The sequence below is a fragment of the Cherax quadricarinatus genome, chromosome 65 (assembly GCF_038502225.1).
Source record: "Cherax quadricarinatus isolate ZL_2023a chromosome 65, ASM3850222v1, whole genome shotgun sequence".
Lineage (NCBI taxonomy): Eukaryota > Metazoa > Arthropoda > Malacostraca > Decapoda > Parastacidae > Cherax > Cherax quadricarinatus.
In genome coordinates this window covers 82,501-103,978 of record NC_091356.1, presented here as the reverse complement: position 1 = coordinate 103,978, position 21,478 = coordinate 82,501, and the positions used below count along the sequence as shown (strand labels likewise).

Genomic DNA, 21,478 nt, shown 5'->3' with positions numbered 1-21,478 from the left:
GGCGTAAGGAGAGGAGGAGAATGAGGTAATCAGTCCCTCAACCTGGAGTCGATGTGTTCAGTCCATCAATCTTGTAGACTGAACACATCGACTCCAGGTTGAGGGACTGATTACCTCATTCTCCTCCTCTCCTTACGCCTTCCTCTTTGTATTGGACTGATGAAGCCACTGCGTGGCGAAACGTTTCCTGAATAAAGATTCCCATATGCTGCATAAGTGTCTCAATCTTCAACATGTCGGTTTTTCAAACCATTCATCACAACTGTCAGACACAGCAGCATCATGGGATCTTGTTACAAAGAATTCTTCAACACTTGTTCAACCTTTGGACGAAGACCTACTTCGACTAGTGGATGGTACCACTATGACCCCGCCTCCAACTGCTTCACGTCACCTCACTACAGTATATAAGCCACGTCTACGGCCCTATGCTGTACATTCTACAAGATTGATGGACTGAACACATCGACTCCAGGTTGAGGGACTGATTACCTCATTCTCCTCCTCTCCTTACGCCTTCCTCTTTGTATTGGACTGATGAAGCCACTGCGTGGCGAAACGTTTCCTGAATAAAGATTCCCATATGCTGCATAAGTGTCTCAATCTTCAATGTGAAGTTGAAGCAGCAGTATGGAGACATTTACTGAGAGGGTAAATCTCTCTCAAATCCATCCCTTTTCACTTGAAAAAGTTGTCAAAGGTGTTTTCTCTGTTGCAGTCTCTGGCAGAGTGAATCTGAAAATGGTATACAATACTGACAGGTTGATATCAACCTATCAGTATTGTATATCATTTTCAGATTCATATACAAGGTTTAATGTAATGCGACAACAAATAGACGGGGCCGTTTTTATAAGAACTTTTCCGGTATACTTGGAATAAGCAGGAGTCATCCTTTCATAGTATAAAGACGTCTAAAGGGGCAAGTTATCACTCACTTCAGTTTCTAGAGTGAGTTGAATTGACGGTTCAACGCTGTTGAACCATCAACAAAGAAGATAAAAATAAGGGCCTGAGGATATCCCTCCAAGAGAGAACCCGCAATAATGGATTCAAATTAGATAAGTTTAGATTCAGAAAGGATATTGTAAAGTATTGGTTTGGAAATAAGGTAGTTGATCAGTGGAGCAGTCTTCCTAGTAGGGTTATTGAAGCTAAAACTTTGGGTAGCTTCAATTATCCTACTAGCTTATTGCTTGGGTAGCGGTGATAATGGGTCGGGCAAATATTTTTGTTAATGGTTCGGATTTGAGATTTGAGAATGGGCCAATAGGCCTGTTGCAGTGTTCCTCCTTATGTTCTTAACAATGTTTCGGACTATGATGCTGAACACTTCTCCAGGCTGAGGGACTGACCACCTCACTTTTCCAGGCTGAAGGACTGACCACATGAAAAACTACTTCTCCAAGGTTTCGCCAGCCAGTGTCATTTACAATACAAGGACATGCTCTGGAAAACATACAAATGAGGATGACAAAGTAGATCCCATGTATCAGAAATCTTCCCTATGAGGATAGACTGAGGTCCCTGAATCTGCACTCTCTAGAAAGGCGTAGAATTAGGGGGGATATGAAAATTAAAAGTGAATACAGGAAAGAGTAAGGTTATGAGAATAACAAAAAGATTAGGTGATGAAAGATTGGATATCAGATTGGAGGGAGAGAGTATGGAGGAGGTGAATGTATTCAGATATTTGGGAGTGGACGTGTCAGCGGATGGGTCTATGAAAGATGAGGTGAATCATAGAATTGATGAAGGGAAAAAGGTGAGCTGTGCACTTACGAGTCTGTGGGGACAAAAAAATTTTGTCCTTGGAGGCAAAGAGGGGAATGTGTGAGAGTATAGTTTCACCAACGCTCTTATATGGGTGTGAAGCATGGGTGATGAATGTTGCAGCGAGGAGAAGGCTGGAGGCAGTGGAGATGTCATGTCTGAGGGCATAAGAACATAAGAACGAAGGAACACTGCAGAAGGCCTACTGGCCCATGCGAGGCAGGTCCAAGTCTCCTACCGGCTTAAGCCAATGCACCCAACCTAGTCAGGTCAGGTCACATTGACTTAAGGGAGGAACACGGCAACCGACCTGGTAGCACAAGCTATCAGGTCTAACTCACACCCACCCACATCTACTCATGTATTTATCCAACCTATTTTTAAAGCTACACAACGTTCTGGCCTCTATAACGGTATTTGGGAGTTTGTTCCACTCATCCACAACTCTATTACCAAACCAGTACTTTCCTATATCCTTCCTGAATCTGAATTTTTCCAACTTAAAACCATTGCTGCGAGTCCTGTCTAGTCTAGATATTTTCAGCACACTATTTACATCCCCTTTATTTATTCCTGTCTTCCATTTATACACCTCAATCATATCCCCCCTAATTCTACGTCTTTCTAGAGAGTGCAGTTTCAGGGCCCTTAGTCTATCCTCATAGGGAAGGTTTCTGATACATGGGATCAACTTTGTCATCCTCCTTTGTACATTTTCCAGAGAATTTATATCCATTCTGTAATACGGTGACCAAAACTGTGCAGCATAATCTAAATGAGGCCTAACCAAGGATGTATAGAGTTGAAGAACAACCTGAGGACTCCTATTATTTATGCTTCTTGATATGAAGCCAAGGATTCTATTAGCTTTATTGCGAACACTTATGCACTGTTGTCTTGGTTTCAGATTACTGCTAACCAGAACTCCTAAATCTTTTTCGCAATCCGTAATATTAAGATCCACATTATTTAGTTTATATGTGGCATGGTTATTGTCCTGTCCAACATTTAGAACTTTGCATTTGTCTATATTAAACTGCATCTGCCACTTCTCCGACCACTGCATCAGTCTATTCAAATCTTCCTGGAGTGCTCGAATGTCCTCGTCAGAATGAATTCGACGGCCTATTTTGGTGTCATCGGCAAACTTGCCGATGTCGCTCTTTATGCCCTCATCTATGTCGTTTATGTAGATTGTGAACAGCAGGGGGCCCAACACTGACCCCTGTGGAACACCGCTCGTGACGCTTCCCCACTCTGATTTCTCCCCATTTATGCAAACTCTCTGCTGCCTATTTGTCAACCATGCCTCTATCCAGGAAAAAATTTCTCCTCCTATTCCATGTGCTTTAATTTTCCTCAATAGTCTCTGATGTGGGACCCTGTCAAAAGCCTTACTGAAGTCCATATACACAATATCATATTCATTACCATGATCTACCTCCTCAAATACCTTAGTGAAAAAAGTTAATAAATTCGTAAGGCAGGAACGCCCCTTTGTAAAACCATGCTGAGATTCGTTGATTAATTTATGCTTTTCAAGGTGGCTACGAACTGCCTCGGCAATTATTGATTCCATAAATTTTCCCACTATGGAGGTTAGGCTTATTGGTCTATAGTTCGAAGCTATGGACCTGTCACCTGTTTTGAAAATAGGTATCACATTTGCCATTTTCCACTTATCTGGCACCATGCCAGTTTGTAGTGATATGTTGAAAAGATTAGCCAAAGGTGTGCTAAGCTCCTCTTTACATTCCTTTAGAACCCTTGCATACAGTTCATCAGGGCCTGGGGATTTGTTAGGTTTTAATTTATCTATTTGCCTAAGGACCATGTCACTTGTGACCCTAATAGTGCACAGTTTATTATCGTCCTGTTCTACATAATTTATCATTACTGGAATATCGCTGGTATCCTCCTGTGTAAAAACTGAGAGGAAGTATGTGTTAAAAATTCTACACATTCCCTTATCACTGTCAGTGAGCTGACCCGAGGAACTTTTGAGTGGGCCTATCTTGTCCCTGATCTTGCTTCTGTATACCTGAAAGAATCCTTTTGGGTTAGTCTTCGATTCTCTTGCAACTTTAACCTCATAATCTCTTTTTGCTTTTCTAATTCCCTTTTTTATTTCTCTCTTTAACTGAATATATCGATTTCTCAATTGCCCCTCTCCTCTTTTGATTTGCCTATATATGCCTCTCTTTTGACCAATCAGATATTTTAATCTATTGTTCATCCATTTAGGATCATTTTTGTTTGATCTGATTTCCCTATTTGGAACATAATTTGACTGAGCAGCTAGAACTATGCCCTGGAAAGCATCATATCGGCAACCATCACCACCTACCTGACCCTTAGTCAGGTCATTCCAGTTCAGCCCACCTAAGTAATTTTTCAGTCCTATGAAATCAGCCAAGCGAAAGTTAGGGACGGAGACTTGATTGCCATTATTAGGGGAATTCCATGATATATTAAAACTGAGTGATTTGTGATCACTTTCCCCAAGCTCATCATTAACCTCAAGATTATTAATTAGTGTTTCCCTACTGGCAAGAACCAAGTCAAGGAGGTTATTTCCCCTAGTTGGCTCTGTCACAAACTGTTTTAAAAAACAATCCTGGATCGTATCAAGAAAGTCACCTGACTCTAAATTTCCTGTCAAATTGCTCCAGTCAATCTGTCTATAGTTGAAATCTCCCATTAGCACAACATTTTCGTATGTAGATGCCTTACGAATTTCGTCCCATAGAAGTTTACTGCACTCCCTATCAAGATTTGGGGCCCTGTAAATCACACCCAAAATTAGTTTTTCTCGGCCCTCGAGAAGCTGTAACCAAACAGATTCAGTGGCTGACGCTTCTAATTTAATATCTTGTCTAACACAACAATTTAAATTGTCTCTGACATACATCGCTACTCCACCACCTTTCCTGTTGACCCTGTCAGTGTGGAATAATTTATAGCCTTGTATGTGACATTCAGAGGGCATCTCTCTATCTTTCAGATTAAGCCAGGTCTCTGTTATAGCAATAATATCTATGTTTCCTGCACTTGCAATTAATCTTAGCTCATCTATCTTATTTCTTACACTCCTGCTATTAGTATAGTAAACCTTAAGGGAGCTAGTCCCTTGCTGCCCTCTGCTGTCCCCCTTTGTTTGCTGACCTGATCTATTGTCTTTATTTATAACTTCATGCTGAATGCCTTTTATACATTTACTGTTTCCAACCCAAGTGTTGCAACCTGCTTGTTTCCCACACACACCCATACCTCTATCTTCCTTCAGTTTAAAATCATAGGCATTTCACCAATGGCCTTCTCAATCGAGTCTGCAAGTGCTACCACCCCAGCCCCAGAGAGATGTACCCCATCCCTTGCATACATATCATGTTTGCCATAAAAGTTGTTCCAGTTGTCAATGAATGGGATTGCAACTTCCTTGCAGTATCTGTCTAGCCAGCAATTTACACCAATTGCCCTAGACAACCATTCATTTCCTACTCCCCTTCTAGGCAAGATGCTACATATGATTGGGATCCCTCCCTTAGACTTAATGAAATCTATAGCTGACCTGTACTTATCTAGCAGCTCTTCTCTCCTACCCTTCCCAATATCATTTCCACCAGCACTGAGACAGATAATGGGCTTGTTCCCATTACCTGACGTGATATTATCCAGCCTGTTGACAATGTCCCCAACACCAGCTCCAGGGAAGCACACTCTATCTCTCATCTTCTTATTCCTATTACAAAAAGCACGGTCAATATATCTTACCTGAGAGTCACCAACCACAAGAATGCGCTTGCCTCCATTAGCAGGGGCAGTAGTACCCTTACTTTCACTGGCCACTGAAGTACATTCATCCTGAAGAACAGAGAAGCGATTTCCTACCTTCAGATCTTCACTCTTAACTTTCCTTACTCTGATGCGCCTTCCATTACTGTGAACCACTCGCCACTTGTAGCAGGTGCTGGACTGCACCTCACTGCTGGTAGCCGTTGCTACCTCCCCAGCTACAGCCTCCTCACAGCGAGAGACAGACTGCACCTCACTGCTAGAAGCCTCATTCCCCACAACTCCAGCCACCTCACACTCTCTCCCAGACCCATTGAGGTGGACCTTCAGCCTCCTAATCTCCTCCTGGAGAAGCAAGACCTCCTCCTTCAACTCTCCAACCTCAATTTTTAAAACACTGCAGGAGCAAGCCATGCTTTGTAACCGTCCACACTAATCCCCAAAGCAGCTCAGGGTCTGTGACCTCACGTGACGAAAGTTAGGAGGAGGTGCAGGATTACCAAAACTGTTGTCCAGAGGGCTGAGGAAGGGTTGTTGAGGTGGTTCGGACATGTAGAGAGAATGGAGCGAAACAGAATGACTTCAAGAGTGTGTCAGTCTGTAGTGGAAGGAAGGCGGGGTAGGGGTCGGCCTAGGAAAGGTTGGAGGGAGGGGGTAAAGGAGGTTTTGTGTGCGAGGGACTTGGACTTCCAGCAGGCATGCGTGAGCGTGTTTGATAGGAGTGAATAGAGGCAAATGGTTTTTAATACTTGACGTGCTGTTGGAGTGTGAGCAAAGTAACATTTATGAAGGGATTCAGGGAAACCGGCAGGCCGGACTTGAGTCCTGGAGATGGGAAGTACAGTGTCTGCACTCTGAAGGAGGGGTGTTAATGTTGCAGTTTAAAAACTGTAGTGTAAAGCACCCTTCTGGCAAGACAGTGATGGAGTGAATGATGGTGAAAGTTTTTCTTTTTCGGGCCACCCTGCCTTGGTGGGAATCGGCCACTGTGTTAATAATAATAATAATGATTGAGGTGTATAAATGGAAGACAGGAATAAATAAAGGGGATGTAAATAACGTGCTGAAAATATATAGCCTAGACAGGACTCGTAGCAATGGTTTTAAGTTGGAAAAATTCAGATTCAGGAAGGATATGGGAAAGCACTGGTTTGGATGAGTGGAACAAACTCCCAAGTACAGTCATTGAGGCTAAAACATTGTGTAGTTTTAAAAATAGGTTAGATAAATACTTGAGTGGGTGTGGGTGGGTGTGAGTTGGACCTGATAAGCTTGTACTACTAGGTCAGTTGTCGTGTTCCTTCCTTGAGTGAATGTGACCTGCCCTGACTAGGTTGGGGCATTGGCTTAAGCCGGTAGGAGACTTGGACCTGCCTCACATGGGCCAGTAGGCCTGCCGTAGTGTTCCTTTTTTCTTATGTTCTTATGTTCTTATTATCCAAAGTAATCAGTTGTTGATGAAGAGCACCGTAGTCTTGACTACGGTGAAGAGCACCGTAGTCTTGATTACGGTGAAGAGCACCGTAGTCTTGACTACGGTGACCTTCACGTCTACAAATAAAGATACTTAATCGTTGGTCATGTGTGTTACTCTTCAACGGGTCACATTATACAGGCACCACATGTCACACTATTCGGGACTAAACAAGTTTATTTAGGCGCAGATACACAAAGTACAATTATCATACATACTGTAAAGTACCTAGGATACCCCCCCCCCCTCAAAAAAAGTCAAAGTGACTTATTTCCATTGGGGTCACATTAAGCAGGTCACTATGTAACGAATGACAATATGCAGAGTCAGAAGTGACCTCCCACAGTGTGGTACAGAGGATGCGACCCCCACTGTCCTTCCTCGACAATTGTCATCACTTGTTGTTAGTCACCAGCTTGTTCCTCTGTATGTGTGTGTGTACTCGCCTAATTGTGGCTGCAGGGGTTGAGTCACAGCTCCTGTCCCCGCCTCTTCACTGGCCGCTACAAGGTCCACTCTCTCCCTGCTCCATGAGCTTTATCATACCTCTACTTAAAGCTATGTATGGATCCTGCCTCCACTACATCACTCTCCAGATTGTTCCACTTCCTGGCAACTGTAGGGCTAAAGAAATACTTTCCAACATCCCTATGACTCATCTGAGTTTTCAACTTCCAGTTGTGACCCCTTGTTGCTGTGTCCCATACCTGGAACATTCTGTCTTTGTCCACCTTGTCAATTCCTCTCAATATTTTGTATATCGTTATCATGTCGCCCCTATCCCTGCTGTCCTCCAGTGTCGTCAGGTTGAGTTCCCTTAACTTCTCGTGTGTGTGTGTGTGTGTGTGTGTGTGTGTGTGTGTGTGTGTGTGTGTGTGTGTGTGTGTGTGTGTGTTCGTATATGCTGAGTTGTACTTATCGAGCCACTGAAGAACGAGACATGCAACAAACCAGGGAACGGGTGGTGTTCCAACCCGTGGCAAGTAAGTCATAAAACTCTAGACCAGTGTGTTAACCACTCGCATGTGCAACATTTGGGAATCTTTATTGTGGAAACATTTCCCCAGCCAGTGAGTTCTTCTGTCCAATACAGAGAAGAACGTTGGAAGATGAGGATGAGTTTGAGGTAATCAGTCCCTCAGCCTGGAGTCGATATGTTCAGTCCACCAATCTTGATAAAAGTACAGCACACTAAACCATTTATATATCAACTGTGACGATAAAACCTACTGGACTGATTAAACCACTAGTTGGCGAAACGGGTGGGTGTGAGTTAGACCTGACTAGATTGTGCTACTAGGTCAGATGCCGTGCTCCTTCCTTAAGTGAATGTGACCTGACCTGGCTTAAGCCGGCAGGAGACTTGGACCTGCCTCACATGGGTCAGTAGGCCTGCAGCAGTGTTCCTTCTTTCTTATGTTCTTATAAAGAGAGCCAAACGTTGCACATATGTCCTAATTATCTACTTGTTGGTTTTGTATTTTATTAATGTTATATTCTGCACACGAGAGGCCTGACGCTACAGGGACGGAAACATGCAAATTTGACCGTGATCACCAACATAGATGTGAGTCCTGGTAGTCACCCTACGTTACCTCCACACTGAATCTACATATAGGAAGGACAAGTACGTTAACCACCAGCTTAATGTGTGTGGTGGTACCTGTGTTTGTGTGGTGGTTCCTGTGTTTGTGTGTGGTGGTTCCTGTGTTTGTGTGTGGTGGTACCTGTGTTTGTGTGTGGTGGTTCCTGTGTTTGTGTGGTGGTACCTGTGTTTGTGTGTGGTAGTTCCTGTGTTTGTGTGGTGGTACCTGTGTTTGTGTGTGGTGGTACCTGTGTTTGTGTGTGGTGGTTCCTGTGTTTGTGTGGTGGTACCTGTGTTTGTGTGTGGTAGTTCCTGTGTTTGTGTGTGGTAGTTCCTGTGTTTGTGTGGTGGTACCTGTGTTTGTGTGTGGTGGTACCTGTGTTTGTGTGTGGTAGTTCCTGTGTTTGTGTGTGGTAGTTCCTGTGTTTGTGTGGTGGTACCTGTGTTTGTGTGTGGTGGTACCTGTGTTTGTGTGTGGTGGTTCCTGTGTTTGTGTGGTGGTTCCTGTGTTTGTGTGTGGTGGTACCTGTGTTTGTGTGTGGTAGTTCCTGTGTTTGTGTGGTGGTACCTGTTTTTGTGTGTGGTGGTACCTGTGTTTGTGTGTGGTGGTACCTGTGTTTGTGTGGTGGTACCTGTGTTTGTGTGTGGTGGTACCTGTGTTTGTGTGTGGTGGTTCCTGTGTTTGTGTGGTGGTACCTGTGTTTGTGGTGGTACATGTGTGTGTGTATAACATAAGCACATTGGAGGGCTGCAAATCTATTGATATATCGAATTTTCACTCACTCATCTACCCATAGTTCTCATTTCACCGCGTATGACTAGGCTGTGTTGCGTTATTCGTATGATTCTTCTATATATTTTCTAAGTTATTATAGCACAATAATGTCTACTCTCAGCTATCACTAATATAGTGATGCTACGTTATCTTAGCTAATCTTTATATCCTACCTCTTTTGGTTCTAAAATTGATTCGGTGGCAAAGTTATCTTTTATGGGTAGCTGACGATACTGTGCAGCAAATTCACAGTCAACCCACAGTGTTAACTAGAAACATGGGTAACGAAGAGACGGAATACAACATTAGAACATAAGAACATAAGAACGAAGGAACACTGCAGAAGGCCTACTGGCCCATGCGAGGCAGGTCCAAGTCTCCTACCGGCTTAAGCCAATGCACCCAACCTAGTCAGGTCAGGTCACATTGACTTAAGGGAGGAACACGGCAACCGACCTGGTAGCACAAGCTAATCAGGTCCAACTCACACCCACCCACATCCACTCATGTATTTATCCAACCTATTTTTAAAGCTACACAACGTTCTGGCCTCTATAACTGTACTCGGGAGTTTGTTCCACTCATCCACAACTCTATTACCAAACCAGTACTTTCCTATATCCTTCCTGAATCTGAATTTTTCCAACTAAAAACCATTGCTGCGAGTCCTGTCTAGGCTACATATTTTCAGCACACTATTTACATCCCCTTTATTTATTCCTGTCTTCCATTTATACACCTCAATCATATCCCCCCTAATTTTACGTCTTTCTAGAGAGTGCAGATTCAGGGCCCTTAGTCTATCCTCATAGGGAAGGTTTCTGATTTGTAGATGAATGGTTCAGAGAACCGACATGTTGATAAATTAGACACATGTGCAACTCTTGGGTATCTTTATTGAGGAAACGTTTCGCCACACAGTGGCTTCATCAGTCCATACGTAGGAGAAACTTGAAGAACAGGAGGAGAATGAGGTAATCAGTCCCTCAACCGTGAGTCGATGTGTTCAGTCCATCAGTCTTGAATAGAATACGGCAGTCATAGGTGGTGTAACATTTGTTCAATGTTGAAGTAGGTCGTGCCCAAGAATTAGGCGTAACAAATGTTACACCACCTATGACTGCTGCACCTCTCCTGCCATACGGTTTATAAGCTGCTTCTCCGCTGATATGCCGTATTCTATTCAAGATTGATGGACTGAACACATCGACTCAAGGTTGAGGGACTGATTACCTCATTCTCCTCCTGTTCTTCAAGTTTCTCCTACGTATGGACTGATGAAGCCACTGTGTGGCGAAACGTTTCCTCAATAAAGATATCCAAGAGTTGCACATGTGTCTAATTTATCAAGGTTTCTGATACATGGGATCAACTTTGTCATCCTCCTTTGTACATTTTCCAGAGAATTTATATCCATTCTGTAATACGGTGACCAAAACTGTGCAGCATAATCTAAATGAGGCCTAACCAAGGATGTATAGAGTTGAAGAACAACCTGAGGACTCCTATTATTTATGCTTCTTGATATTGAAGCCAAGGATTCTATTAGCTTTATTGCGAACACTTATGCACTGTTGTCTTGGTTTCAGATTACTGCTAACCAGAACTCCTAAATCTTTTTCGCAATCCGTAATATTAAGATCTACATTATTTAGTTTATATGTGGCATGGTTATTGTCCTGTCCAACATTTAGAACTTTGCATTTGTCTATATTAAACTGCATCTGCCACTTCTCCGACCACTGCATCAGTCTATTCAAATCTTCCTGGAGTGCTCGAATGTCCTCGTCAGAATGAATTCGACGGCCTATTTTGGTGTCATCGGCAAACTTGCCAATGTCGCTCTTTATGCCCTCATCTATGTCTTTTATGTAGATTGTGAACAACAGGGGGCCCAACACTGACCCCTGTGGAACACCGCTCGTGACGCTTCCCCACTATGATTTCCCCCCATTTATGCAAACTCTCTGCTGCCTATTTGTCAACCATGCCTCTATCCAGGAAAAAATTTCTTCTCCTATTCCATGTGCCTTAATTTTCCTCAATAGTCTCTGATGTGGGACCCTGTCAAAAGCCTTACTGAAGTCCATATACACAATATCATATTCATTACCATGATCTACCTCCTCAAATACCTTAGTGAAAAAAGTTAACAAATTCGTAAGGCAGGAACGCCCCTTTGTAAAACCATGCTGAGATTCGTTGATTAATTTATGCTTTTCAAGGTGGCTACGAACTGCCTCGGCAATTATTGATTCCATAAATTTTCCCACTATGGAGGTTAGGCTTATTGGTCTATAGTTCGAAGCTAAGGACCTGTCACCTGCTTTGAAAATAGGTATCACATTTGCCATTTTCCACCTACCTGGCACCATGCCAGTTTGTAGTGATATGTTGAAAAGATTAGCCAAAGGTGTGCTAAGCTCCTCTTTACATTCCTTTAGAACCCTTGCATACAGTTCATCAGGGCCTGGGGATTTGTTAGGTTTTTAATTTATCTATTTGCCTAAGGACCATATCACTTGTGACCCTAATCGTGCACAGTTTATTATCGTCCTGTTCTACATAATTTATCATTACTGGAATATCGCTGGTATCCTCCTGTGTAAAAACTGAGAGGAAGTATGTGTTAAAAATTCTACACATTTCCTTATCACTGTCAGTGAGCTGACCCGAGGAACTTTTGAGTGGGCCTATCTTGTCTCTGATCTTACTTCTGTATACCTGAAAGAATCCTTTTGGGTTAGTCTTCGATTCTCTTGCAACTTTAACCTCATAATCTCTTTTTGCTTTTCTAATTCCCTTTTTTATTTCTCTCTTTAACTGAATATATCGATTTCTTAATTGCCCCTCTCCTCTTTTGATTTGCCTATATATGCCTCTCTTTTGACCAATCAGATATTTTAATCTATTGTTCATCCATTTAGGATCATTTTTGTTTGATCGGATTTCCCTATTTGGAACATAATTTGACTGAGCAGCTAGAACTATGCCCTGGAAAGCATCATATCGGCAACCATCACCACCTACCTGACCCTTAGTCAGGTCATTCCAGTTCAGCCCACCTAAGTAATTTTTCAGTCCTATGAAATCAGCCAAGCGAAAGTCAGGGACGGAGACTTGATTGCCATTATTAGGGGAATTCCATGATATATTAAAACTGAGTGATTTGTGATCACTTTCCCCAAGCTCATCATTAACCTCAAGATTATTAATTAGTGTTTCCCTACTGGCAAGAACCAAGTCAAGGAGGTTATTTCCTCTAGTTGGCTCTGTCACAAACTGTTTTAAAAAACAATCCTGGATCGTATCAAGAAAGTCACTTGATTCTAAATTTCCTGTCAAATTGCTCCAGTCAATCTGTCTGTAGTTGAAATCTCCCATTAGCACAACATTTTCGTATGTAGATGCCTTACGAATTTCGTCCCATAGAAGTTTACTGCACTCCCTTTCAAGATTTGGGGCCCTGTAAATCACACCCAAAATTAGTTTTTCTCGGCCCTCGAGAAGCTGTAACCAAACAGATTCAGTGGCTGACGCTTCTACTTTTATATCTTGTCTAACACAACAATTTAAATTGTCTCTGACATACATCGCTACTCCACCACCCTTCCTGTTGACCCTGTCAGTGTGGAATAATTTATAGCCTTGTATGTGACATTCAGAGGGCATCTCTCTGTCTTTCAGATTGAGTCAGGTCTCTGTTATAGCAATAATATCTATGTTTCCTGCACTTGCAATTAATCTTAGCTCATCTATCTTATTTCTTACACTCCTGCTATTAGTATAGTAAACCTTAAGGGAGCTAGTCCCTTGCTGTCCTCTGCTGTCCCCCTTTGTTTGCTGACCTGATCTATTGTCTTTATTTATAACTTCATGCTGAATGCCTTTTATACATTTACTGATTCCAACCCTAGTGCTGCAACCTGCTTGTTTCCCACATACACCCATACCTCTATCTTCTATCAGTTTAAAATCATAGGCATTTCACCAATGGCCTTCTTAATTGAGTTTGCAAGTGCTACCACCCCAGCCCCAGAGAGATGTACCCCATCCCTTGCATACATATCATGTTTGCCATAAAAGTTGTTCCAGTTGTCAATGAATGGGATTGCAAGTTCCTTGCAGTATCTGTCTAGCCAGCAATTTACACCAATTGCCCTAGACAACCATTAATTTCCTACTCCCCTTCTAGGCAAGATGCTACATATGATTGGGACCCCTCCCTTAGACTTAATGAAATCTATAGCTGACCTGTACTTACCTAGCAGCTCTTCTCTCCTACCCTTCCCAACATCATTTCCACCAGCACTGAGACAAATAATGGGCTCGTTCCCATTACCTGACATGATATTATCCAGCCTGTCAACTATGTCCCCAACACCAGCTCCAGGGAAGCACACTCTATCTCTCATCTTCTTATTCCTATTACAAAAAGCACGGTCAATATATCTTACCTGAGAGTCACCAACCACAAGAATGCGCTTAACTCTGTTAACAGGGGCAGTAGTACCCTTACCTTCACTGGCCACTGAAGTACATTCATCCTGAAGAACAGAGAAGCAATTTCCTACCTTCAGATCTTCACTCTTAACTTTCCTTATTCTGATTCTCCTCCCATTACTGGTTACCACTTGCCACTTGTAGCAGGTGCTGGACTGCACCTCACTGCTGGTAGCCGTTGCTACCTCCCCACCTACAGCCTCCTCACAGCGAGAGACAGACTGCACCTCACTACTAGAAGCCTCATTCCCCACAACTCCAGCCACCTCACACACTCTCTTAGCATTCTGGGCTGTTTGCTGGTTTATTACTCAAATGTTATCACTTGTTATGGTTTCAACAGCCTCGGCTGTGTCACCTGAGTGGTGTGTGGTGCACCAGTCTTCCTTCTGGTATAAACCTTGGTAATAGATACCGACTAATTGGTTTAGAAAGACACGTGAGCAAACACTAGGACACATTAGTGTATTTATTAGTCCTACTGCCTGTTAAGAGGCATGTAAGTGCCTCTTAATTCAGCAGGTGAAGAATAAAAGTCATAATATGGTAGCCGGAACAATTCACAACAAACGGATCATTTTTCCACAACAATGGTAGACAATATCGACCAGGTGAGGAATTAGCCATATGTAGAACACTCGGCTATCTTTATTTGAAGACGTTTCCGCCAACAAATGGCTTTATCAGTTCAATACAGAGACGATATACGAAGACAGTGAAATATAAGGGGATCATTACCTTAGCCTTGGTGGCCTGGTGGTTAACGCTCTCGCTTCACACGGTGAGGGCCTGGGTTCGATTCCCAGCCAGAGTAGAAACATTGGACGTGTTTCTTTCCACCTGTTGTCTATGTTCCCCATCAGTAAAATGGGTACCTGGGTGTTAGTCGACTGGTGTGGGTCGCATCCTAGGACACTGACCTAAGGAGGCCTGGTCACAGACCGGGCCGCGGGGGCGTTGACCCCGGGAACTCTCTCCAGATAAACTCCCGAAGAAGACAATGAGAGGTGAGGTAGTCCCTCAGCCTAACACCTTGGCGAGCGTTTCAAAAAAAAAAAAATGTCTCCACGACATAAACCTCAAAAGCAAAAGTCTACGATAAAAGTCTTGAACAAAAGCACCTAACCTAAGTTAACCTAACCTATCTGAACCTAGTCTAACGTAACTGAAGAGCACCATAGTCTTCAAGACTACTCTTCACCAACTCCAAGACCGAGGGACTGATTACCTAATCTTTTGTATATAATTTTGCATTCGTTACATTGTCTTCGTACTGTATTGATAAAGCCGCTGGCTGACAAAACTTCTACAAATAAAGATACCTAGGTGTTGCACATGTGTCTAATTCTTCATGTATCTCCATTCTTAGACAGTCATTCAGCTTGTGTGACACTGGGGAGTTGCTGCATGTAACAACCATACTCGCCCTCTTACTTGAGGGGGAATTAATAAGAGGAGTTCTTTGTGTTGGCTACAGCAAGTGAGGGGTATGTGTATAGTGGAGAGAGAGGGAGGGGACCAGGGCCTCGTGAGAGGAGGTCGGAGAATGGACTGAAGGCTAGACTGTAAGTTGGTGGTTTTGTGAGACACCGAAACTAGTGCAGAAGGATTCAGTGGAGATTTAAGGGTGGTTTAATTGTAAGTGTACCACTCTCAACAGCACGTTTAGTGATGTAAATGGTTTAGAAAAACCTACAAGTTGAAGAATAAGACACTTAAGAATATAAGAACATAAGAAAGAGGGAATACTGCAGCAGGCCTACTGACCCATGCGAAGCAGGTCCATGTTACCCTCCGGCTTAGCCCAATGTGGCCTAGTCAAGTCACTTCCACTTAAGGAAGGAACATGGCAACTGACCTAGTAGCACAAGCTAGTCAGGTCCAGCTCACACCCACCCACACCTACTCATGTATTTATCTAACATATTTTTAAAACTAAACAACGTTTTAGCCTTTATAACTGTACTCGGGAGTTTGTCCCACTCATCCACAACTCTTACCAAACCAGTGCTTTCCTATATCCTTCCTGAATCTGAATTTTTCCAACTTGAAACCATTAAATTTGGGAATCTTTACTATGGAAACACTATAAAGATTCCCAAATGTTGCACAAGAATCTTATTCTTCACTATGTGTATTATCCTCCTAGGTCTTTAAGTTCTTTAATAAATCGTCCCTATAGCACTGTATCATTTGTCATCCCTGTGACCCTGTTGACAGTGATACAGTTACAGTAAACAGTAACTGCATCATCTCAATACTCTCAGTGTCACTATAATAGATGGTTTTATTTACTTTTTTTTATATATTTCCTCAGAAATACCCCCAGTGATATTTCCTTTGATTATATTTATCTGTTAGGTAAATGGACACATAGAACAAATGGGACATTTTATTTTGGTAACGTATCGCTCTCCAGGATCTTTGTTAAGTCTTGTCACGACTCACGAAATCGTTATGACGCGATTGCAAACAAACCATACCACGGGTGGGGATAGAACCCGCGATCAGAGAGTTTCAAAAACCCAGACTCAGTGGCTTACCCGACGGTCTGGAGTTTTGGGACTCTCTGATCGCGGGTTCTATCCCCACCCGTGGTATGGCAAGTCTTGTCACACTAGTTGTATATACCTGGAGGTTATTCCTGGAGGTTATTCCGGGGATCAACGCCCCCGCGGCCCGGTCCACGACCAGGCCTCCCGATGGATCAGGGCCTGATCAACTAGGCTGTTACTGCTGGCCGCTCATTTACCGGTGCTCATTTACCTAACATTCTGTCTGTAATTATTCCATTATTACTATATTTATCTGATGCGTAGAGTTTACAGGTGGAAAACTGGTATCGGCTGGGGAAGAGGCGCTTGTCACTTAACACTTAATCTACCAACCAGTAGATTAAGTGTTAAGTGACAAGTGCGCTGCAAAGAGTTGTCTATCAAGTGATGAAGAACGCTGCCGCAGGTGTGATAATACCAGCAAGGAGACTTTACTTCCTCTTTACCTCCTGATAAACATTTATCAACATTTAAACTCCACCTCAACAGCGCGTTAACGTGTGGAAAAATTATACCTGAAATACAAATATATGAAGCCTACAAGATAATCGGTCCCTCAGCCTGGAGGCTAAGGGACTGATTACCTCATACTAATCTTCCACTGTCTTTTTTTTGCATTGGACTGAAGAAGCCAATGGCTGGCGAAACGTTTCTAAAATAAATATGCCCAAGTGTTTTATCACCAAATATATGAAGGAATGCAATTTATTGCACTAATAACGAAAGTATGGGAGCACACAATGACTGATAAATTCTAACTTTTATGAGGTTTTTTGAAGTGGGATGTTATGATCTATTACATAAAGTCAGTTCCTGATCAGCCGGACTGTGGTGCATATGTTAGACTGCAGGTGGCGGGCACCAACAGCCTGATCGATCAGGCCAGTAACCAGGAGGCCTGGTCTGGGACAGGGCCGTAGAGAAGTAACTACAGGAAACCTATAATTTAGGCCTCTACAGTTTACCTTTAAGCCTCCAATCCTCTGGTGGTCTACCCATGGCCAGGGGTCGATCCCTACGGTCTGTGTATATCGCCTCAAACCATACCACGGGCGGGATTGAACCCGCTGGACCACTGGTCCAGTGGCTAACGCAACATAAGAACATAAGAACGAAGGAACACTGCAGCAGGCCTACTGGCCCATGCGAGGCAGGTCCAAGTCTCCTACCGGCTTAAGCCAATGCACCCAACCTAGTCAGGTCAGGTCACATTGACTGATGCGGGTCTGGAGTTTTGAGACTCTGACCGCGGGTTCAATCCCACCCGTGGTATGGTTTGTTTGCAATCATGTCATTACGATTTCGTGAGTCAGTTATATCGCCTCCTCCATAGAGGTGGATCAACATTATGCTGGACCTATCCAAGAGTTATTATTATTATTATTATTATTATTATTATTATTATTATTATTAATGTTCCTGAGGAAATGGCAAACCCAGCCTAACCTAGATTAACTTAACGTAGCCTGACTTAGCTTAACCTAACCTAGTTTAACATAACGTAGCCTAACTTACCTGACCTCACGGTAAACCCACGGGGGGTGACACAGCCAGAGGGTCAATATTTACTCATGATATTTGAGCCACCGCCACTCCGGGTAACTATCTTCATGTTTGCATTTTCCTTATCTTAATCGAGCAGAGGTAAGGAGGGTTTGTGCTCGGCAAATACCTCGCTCTACTAAAGTGATTACTTATCACAACACATGACTGACTGGCGCCAGTATATAATTGAGGGAAAGAGCTGTGTTTTGAATTATATTAGGGAGGGGGGGGGTTAACTGGCACTATATATCCATAAAAATGGAAATAATTTGACAGGTGCAGTGTTAATTCTAGGCTCTCTTGATGTTAGGTTAGGTAAGGCTCGTTAGAAAACAGGACAAGCATTTCCTGATGCGGGTCTTAGTCATATGATGATCCGCAGCTGGAGCTTTTGGTCATGTGACAGAGGCCTTCCACTGGCTTACCCTTCCACCCCCTTCAAAAATTAAAGTTATAATTATAACCCCCCTTGATGTGTCGCCCATAATGAACTTTTATCAGATGGATTATTGAACCTGGTAGGTTAGTAACCCAGGATAATCCAGTGTTAGTAACCCAGGATAATCCAGTGTTAGTAACCCAGGATAATCCAGTGTTAGTAACCCAGGATAATCCAGTGTTAGTAACCCAGGATAATCCAGTGTTAGTAACCCAGGATAATCCAGTGTTAGTAACCCAGGATAATCCAGTGTTAGTAACCCAGGATAATCCAGTTAGTAACCCAGGATAATCCAGTGTTAGTAACCCAGGATAATCCAGTGTTAGTAACCCAGGATAATCCAGTGTTAGTAACCCAGGATAATCCAGTGTTAGTAACCCAGGATAATCCAGTGTTAGTAACCCAGGATAATCCAAAGGACCCACAATAGCGTACTGACAAGTAATCCAGATTAGTAAGCGAAAAACTCAACGAAAGCCAATGGCTGTTTCGTTGAGTTTTTCGTAACGTAACACTACGTGATGTGGAAGGTCTTCGGTGTAATTGTATTATTCGTTGTACAGTTGTGATGTAAATGACTTATAAAATCGATAAGTTGAAGTATGACACTTAAGCAACATTTGAGAATCTGTACTGAGGAAACGTTTCGCTAGGCAGCGGCTTCTTCAGTCCAGTTATAGAGAAGAGCGGTGGAAGACGGGGGAGTGTGAAGTAATCAGTCCCTCAGCCTGAAGCCGACTCCATGCTAAGGAACTGAGTTCACAGATGTCAGAGAGTTAATACGTGCAAACTCGTGGCTTGGAATTGAGAATAAATTATCTGAGGCTTCGCCAAGTCTCTTAATTGAAATAAATCAGCAGAATATAGAAAATTATGCTGGAAATTGATTTTTCTCTGTTGAGGTCTCTGCATTGTCACCAGTGTAATGTATTATTTTGTGTATATGCACTAGTTATCAGCCAAGGAGATATTAATTGTAATGAGGTACTGGGAGCAAGAGAGGCGGCGATATTTGATTAAAGAATTAATGGTGTTCTCGACCAACAAGTGGAGGAGCATCTGACTTTAAAAATGGCGCGGGACCCTAAGGTCAAAGAACATAAATTCCTCTCAAACACAAAGTGCTTATATTTCTCCTATGTCTACGTGATATTTTTATTAAAGAATTTTTATAGAGAAGCATTTCTAAAATTCTTTAACTGTGAGAAAAGGGATTCATGGACGATGTAGAACCTTAAGGTTTCATTTGGTTTGAGGGGAACCAATAGGAGGGTGGGTTAGGCGTGACGTCAGCCAATGGGAGGGCGGCTTGGGCGTGACGTCACGAGCTTGGCTAGGAGGCGCGAGGCGGGCGTGGCCCAGGCGGTCAGTGTGTGTCGGGACGACGACGCGTACGTGTTACTCTTGCTGGCCCCTGTGAAGCCACTTGTTCTTTACGTTTTTAACTTTGTTAGTTTTTACAACCACATTTACGATGACGACGGAGACCGAAACGAAGGTGGTGGAGCAGACGGAGGAGAAGGAGGAAGTGAAAGAAGAGGTAAAGAAGGAGGCAGAGGCGAATAACGCAGAAGAGAAGTCAGACGACAAGGCGGAGAAGGCAGACAAAGAGAAGAAAGAGGAGGAGAAGAAGGAAGTGAAGGCCAAGAAGGAAGCTCCGCCGCCCAAACCGGCCGTTCATAAACTGGACTTCGAGAAAGAAGTAGTGTACTTGTACCAGTTCACTCGGACGCCAGTCTTACCCTCACTCAGTCCTTACTGCCTCAAGGTCGAGACTTGGTTACGACTCGCTAACCTCAAGTACGAGGTAAGTCCAACCTCGACTACCTCTGGCGGAGTAAGGTTAAGGTTGACCAGGCGTGCGAGCACCTGCGTGTGGAACTGTAAGCTTGTGGGTGGTATTGGGAGGCTTGTGGGTAGTGGTTGAAGCTTGTGGGTGTGGAGGACTGGCAGGTTGTAGTGGGAGGGAGGGCTGGCAGGTTGTAGTGGGAGGGAGGGCTGGCAGGTTGTAGTGGGAGGGAGGGCTGGCAGGTTGTAGTGGGAGGGAGGGCTGGCAGGTTGTAGTGGGAGGGAGGGCTGGCAGGTTGTAGTGGGAGGGAGGGCTGGCAGGTTGTAGTGGGAGGGAGGGCTGGCAGGTTGTAGTGGGAGGGAGGGCTGGCAGGTTGTAGTGGGAGGGAGGGCTGGCCGGTTGTAGTGGGAGGGAGCGCTGGCAGGTTGTAGTGGGAGGGAGGGCTGGCAGGTCGTGGTGGGAGGGCTGGCAGGTTGTGGTGGGAGGGAGGGCTGGCAGGTTGTAGTGGGAGGGAGGGCTGGCAGGCCGTGTTGGGGGAGGGAGGGCTGGCAGGTTGTAGTGGGAGGGCTGGCAGGTTGTAGTGGGAGGGAGGGCTGGCAGGTTGTGGTGGGAGGGAGGGCTGGCAGGTTGTTGTGGGAGGGAGGGCTGGCAGGTTGTAGTGGGAGGGAGGGCTGGCAGGCCGTGTTGGGGGAGGGAGGGCTGGCAGGCCGTGTTGGGGGAGGGAGGGCTGGCAGGTCGTGTTGAGGGAGGAAGGGTTGGCAGGTCATGTTGAGGGAGGGAGGGCTGACAGGTCGTGTTGGGGAGGGCTGGCAGGTCGTGGTGGGGGAGGGAAGGCTGGCAGGTCGTGGTGGGGGAGGGAAGGCTGGCAGGTCGTGGTGGGAGGAAGGGCTGGCAGGTCGTGTTGGGAGGAAGGGCTGGCAGGTGGGGTGTGTTGTGGATGGGTGGGCTGGCAGGTTGGGTGTTGGGGTGGGTTGGCAGGGTGTGTGGGGGTGAGTGGGCTTGTTAGGTGGTTGTGTTGGGTAGGGCTGGCAGGTGGTGTGTGTGGGGAGGGTGGGCTAGCAGGTGGTGTGTGTGGGGAGGGTGGGCTGGCAGGTGGTGTGTGTGGGGAGGGTGGGCTGGCAGGTGGTGTGTGTGGGGAGGGTGGGCTGGCAGGTGGTGTGTGTGGGGGGGGAGTGGGTGGGCGGGCTGGCAGGTGGTGTGTGTGGGGAGGGGGGGGAGTGGGTGTGGAGTGGGTGGGCGGGCTGG

At 44.4% G+C, this 21,478-nt stretch overlaps 1 protein-coding gene across 1 annotated transcript in view; it reads left to right on the top strand.

Moving 5' to 3' along the window:
* Positions 1-19,799: 19,799 nt before the first annotated feature.
* The window catches only part of LOC138850980 (failed axon connections-like), a 48,145-nt gene continuing 46,466 nt past the window's right edge, over positions 19,800-21,478 (top strand). The window contains exon 1 of the mRNA XM_070098828.1: positions 19,800-20,251. Within this exon, the coding sequence (XP_069954929.1) occupies positions 19,919-20,251 (333 nt within the window). The 5' untranslated portion in view covers positions 19,800-19,918. The remainder of the gene's footprint in view (positions 20,252-21,478) is intronic.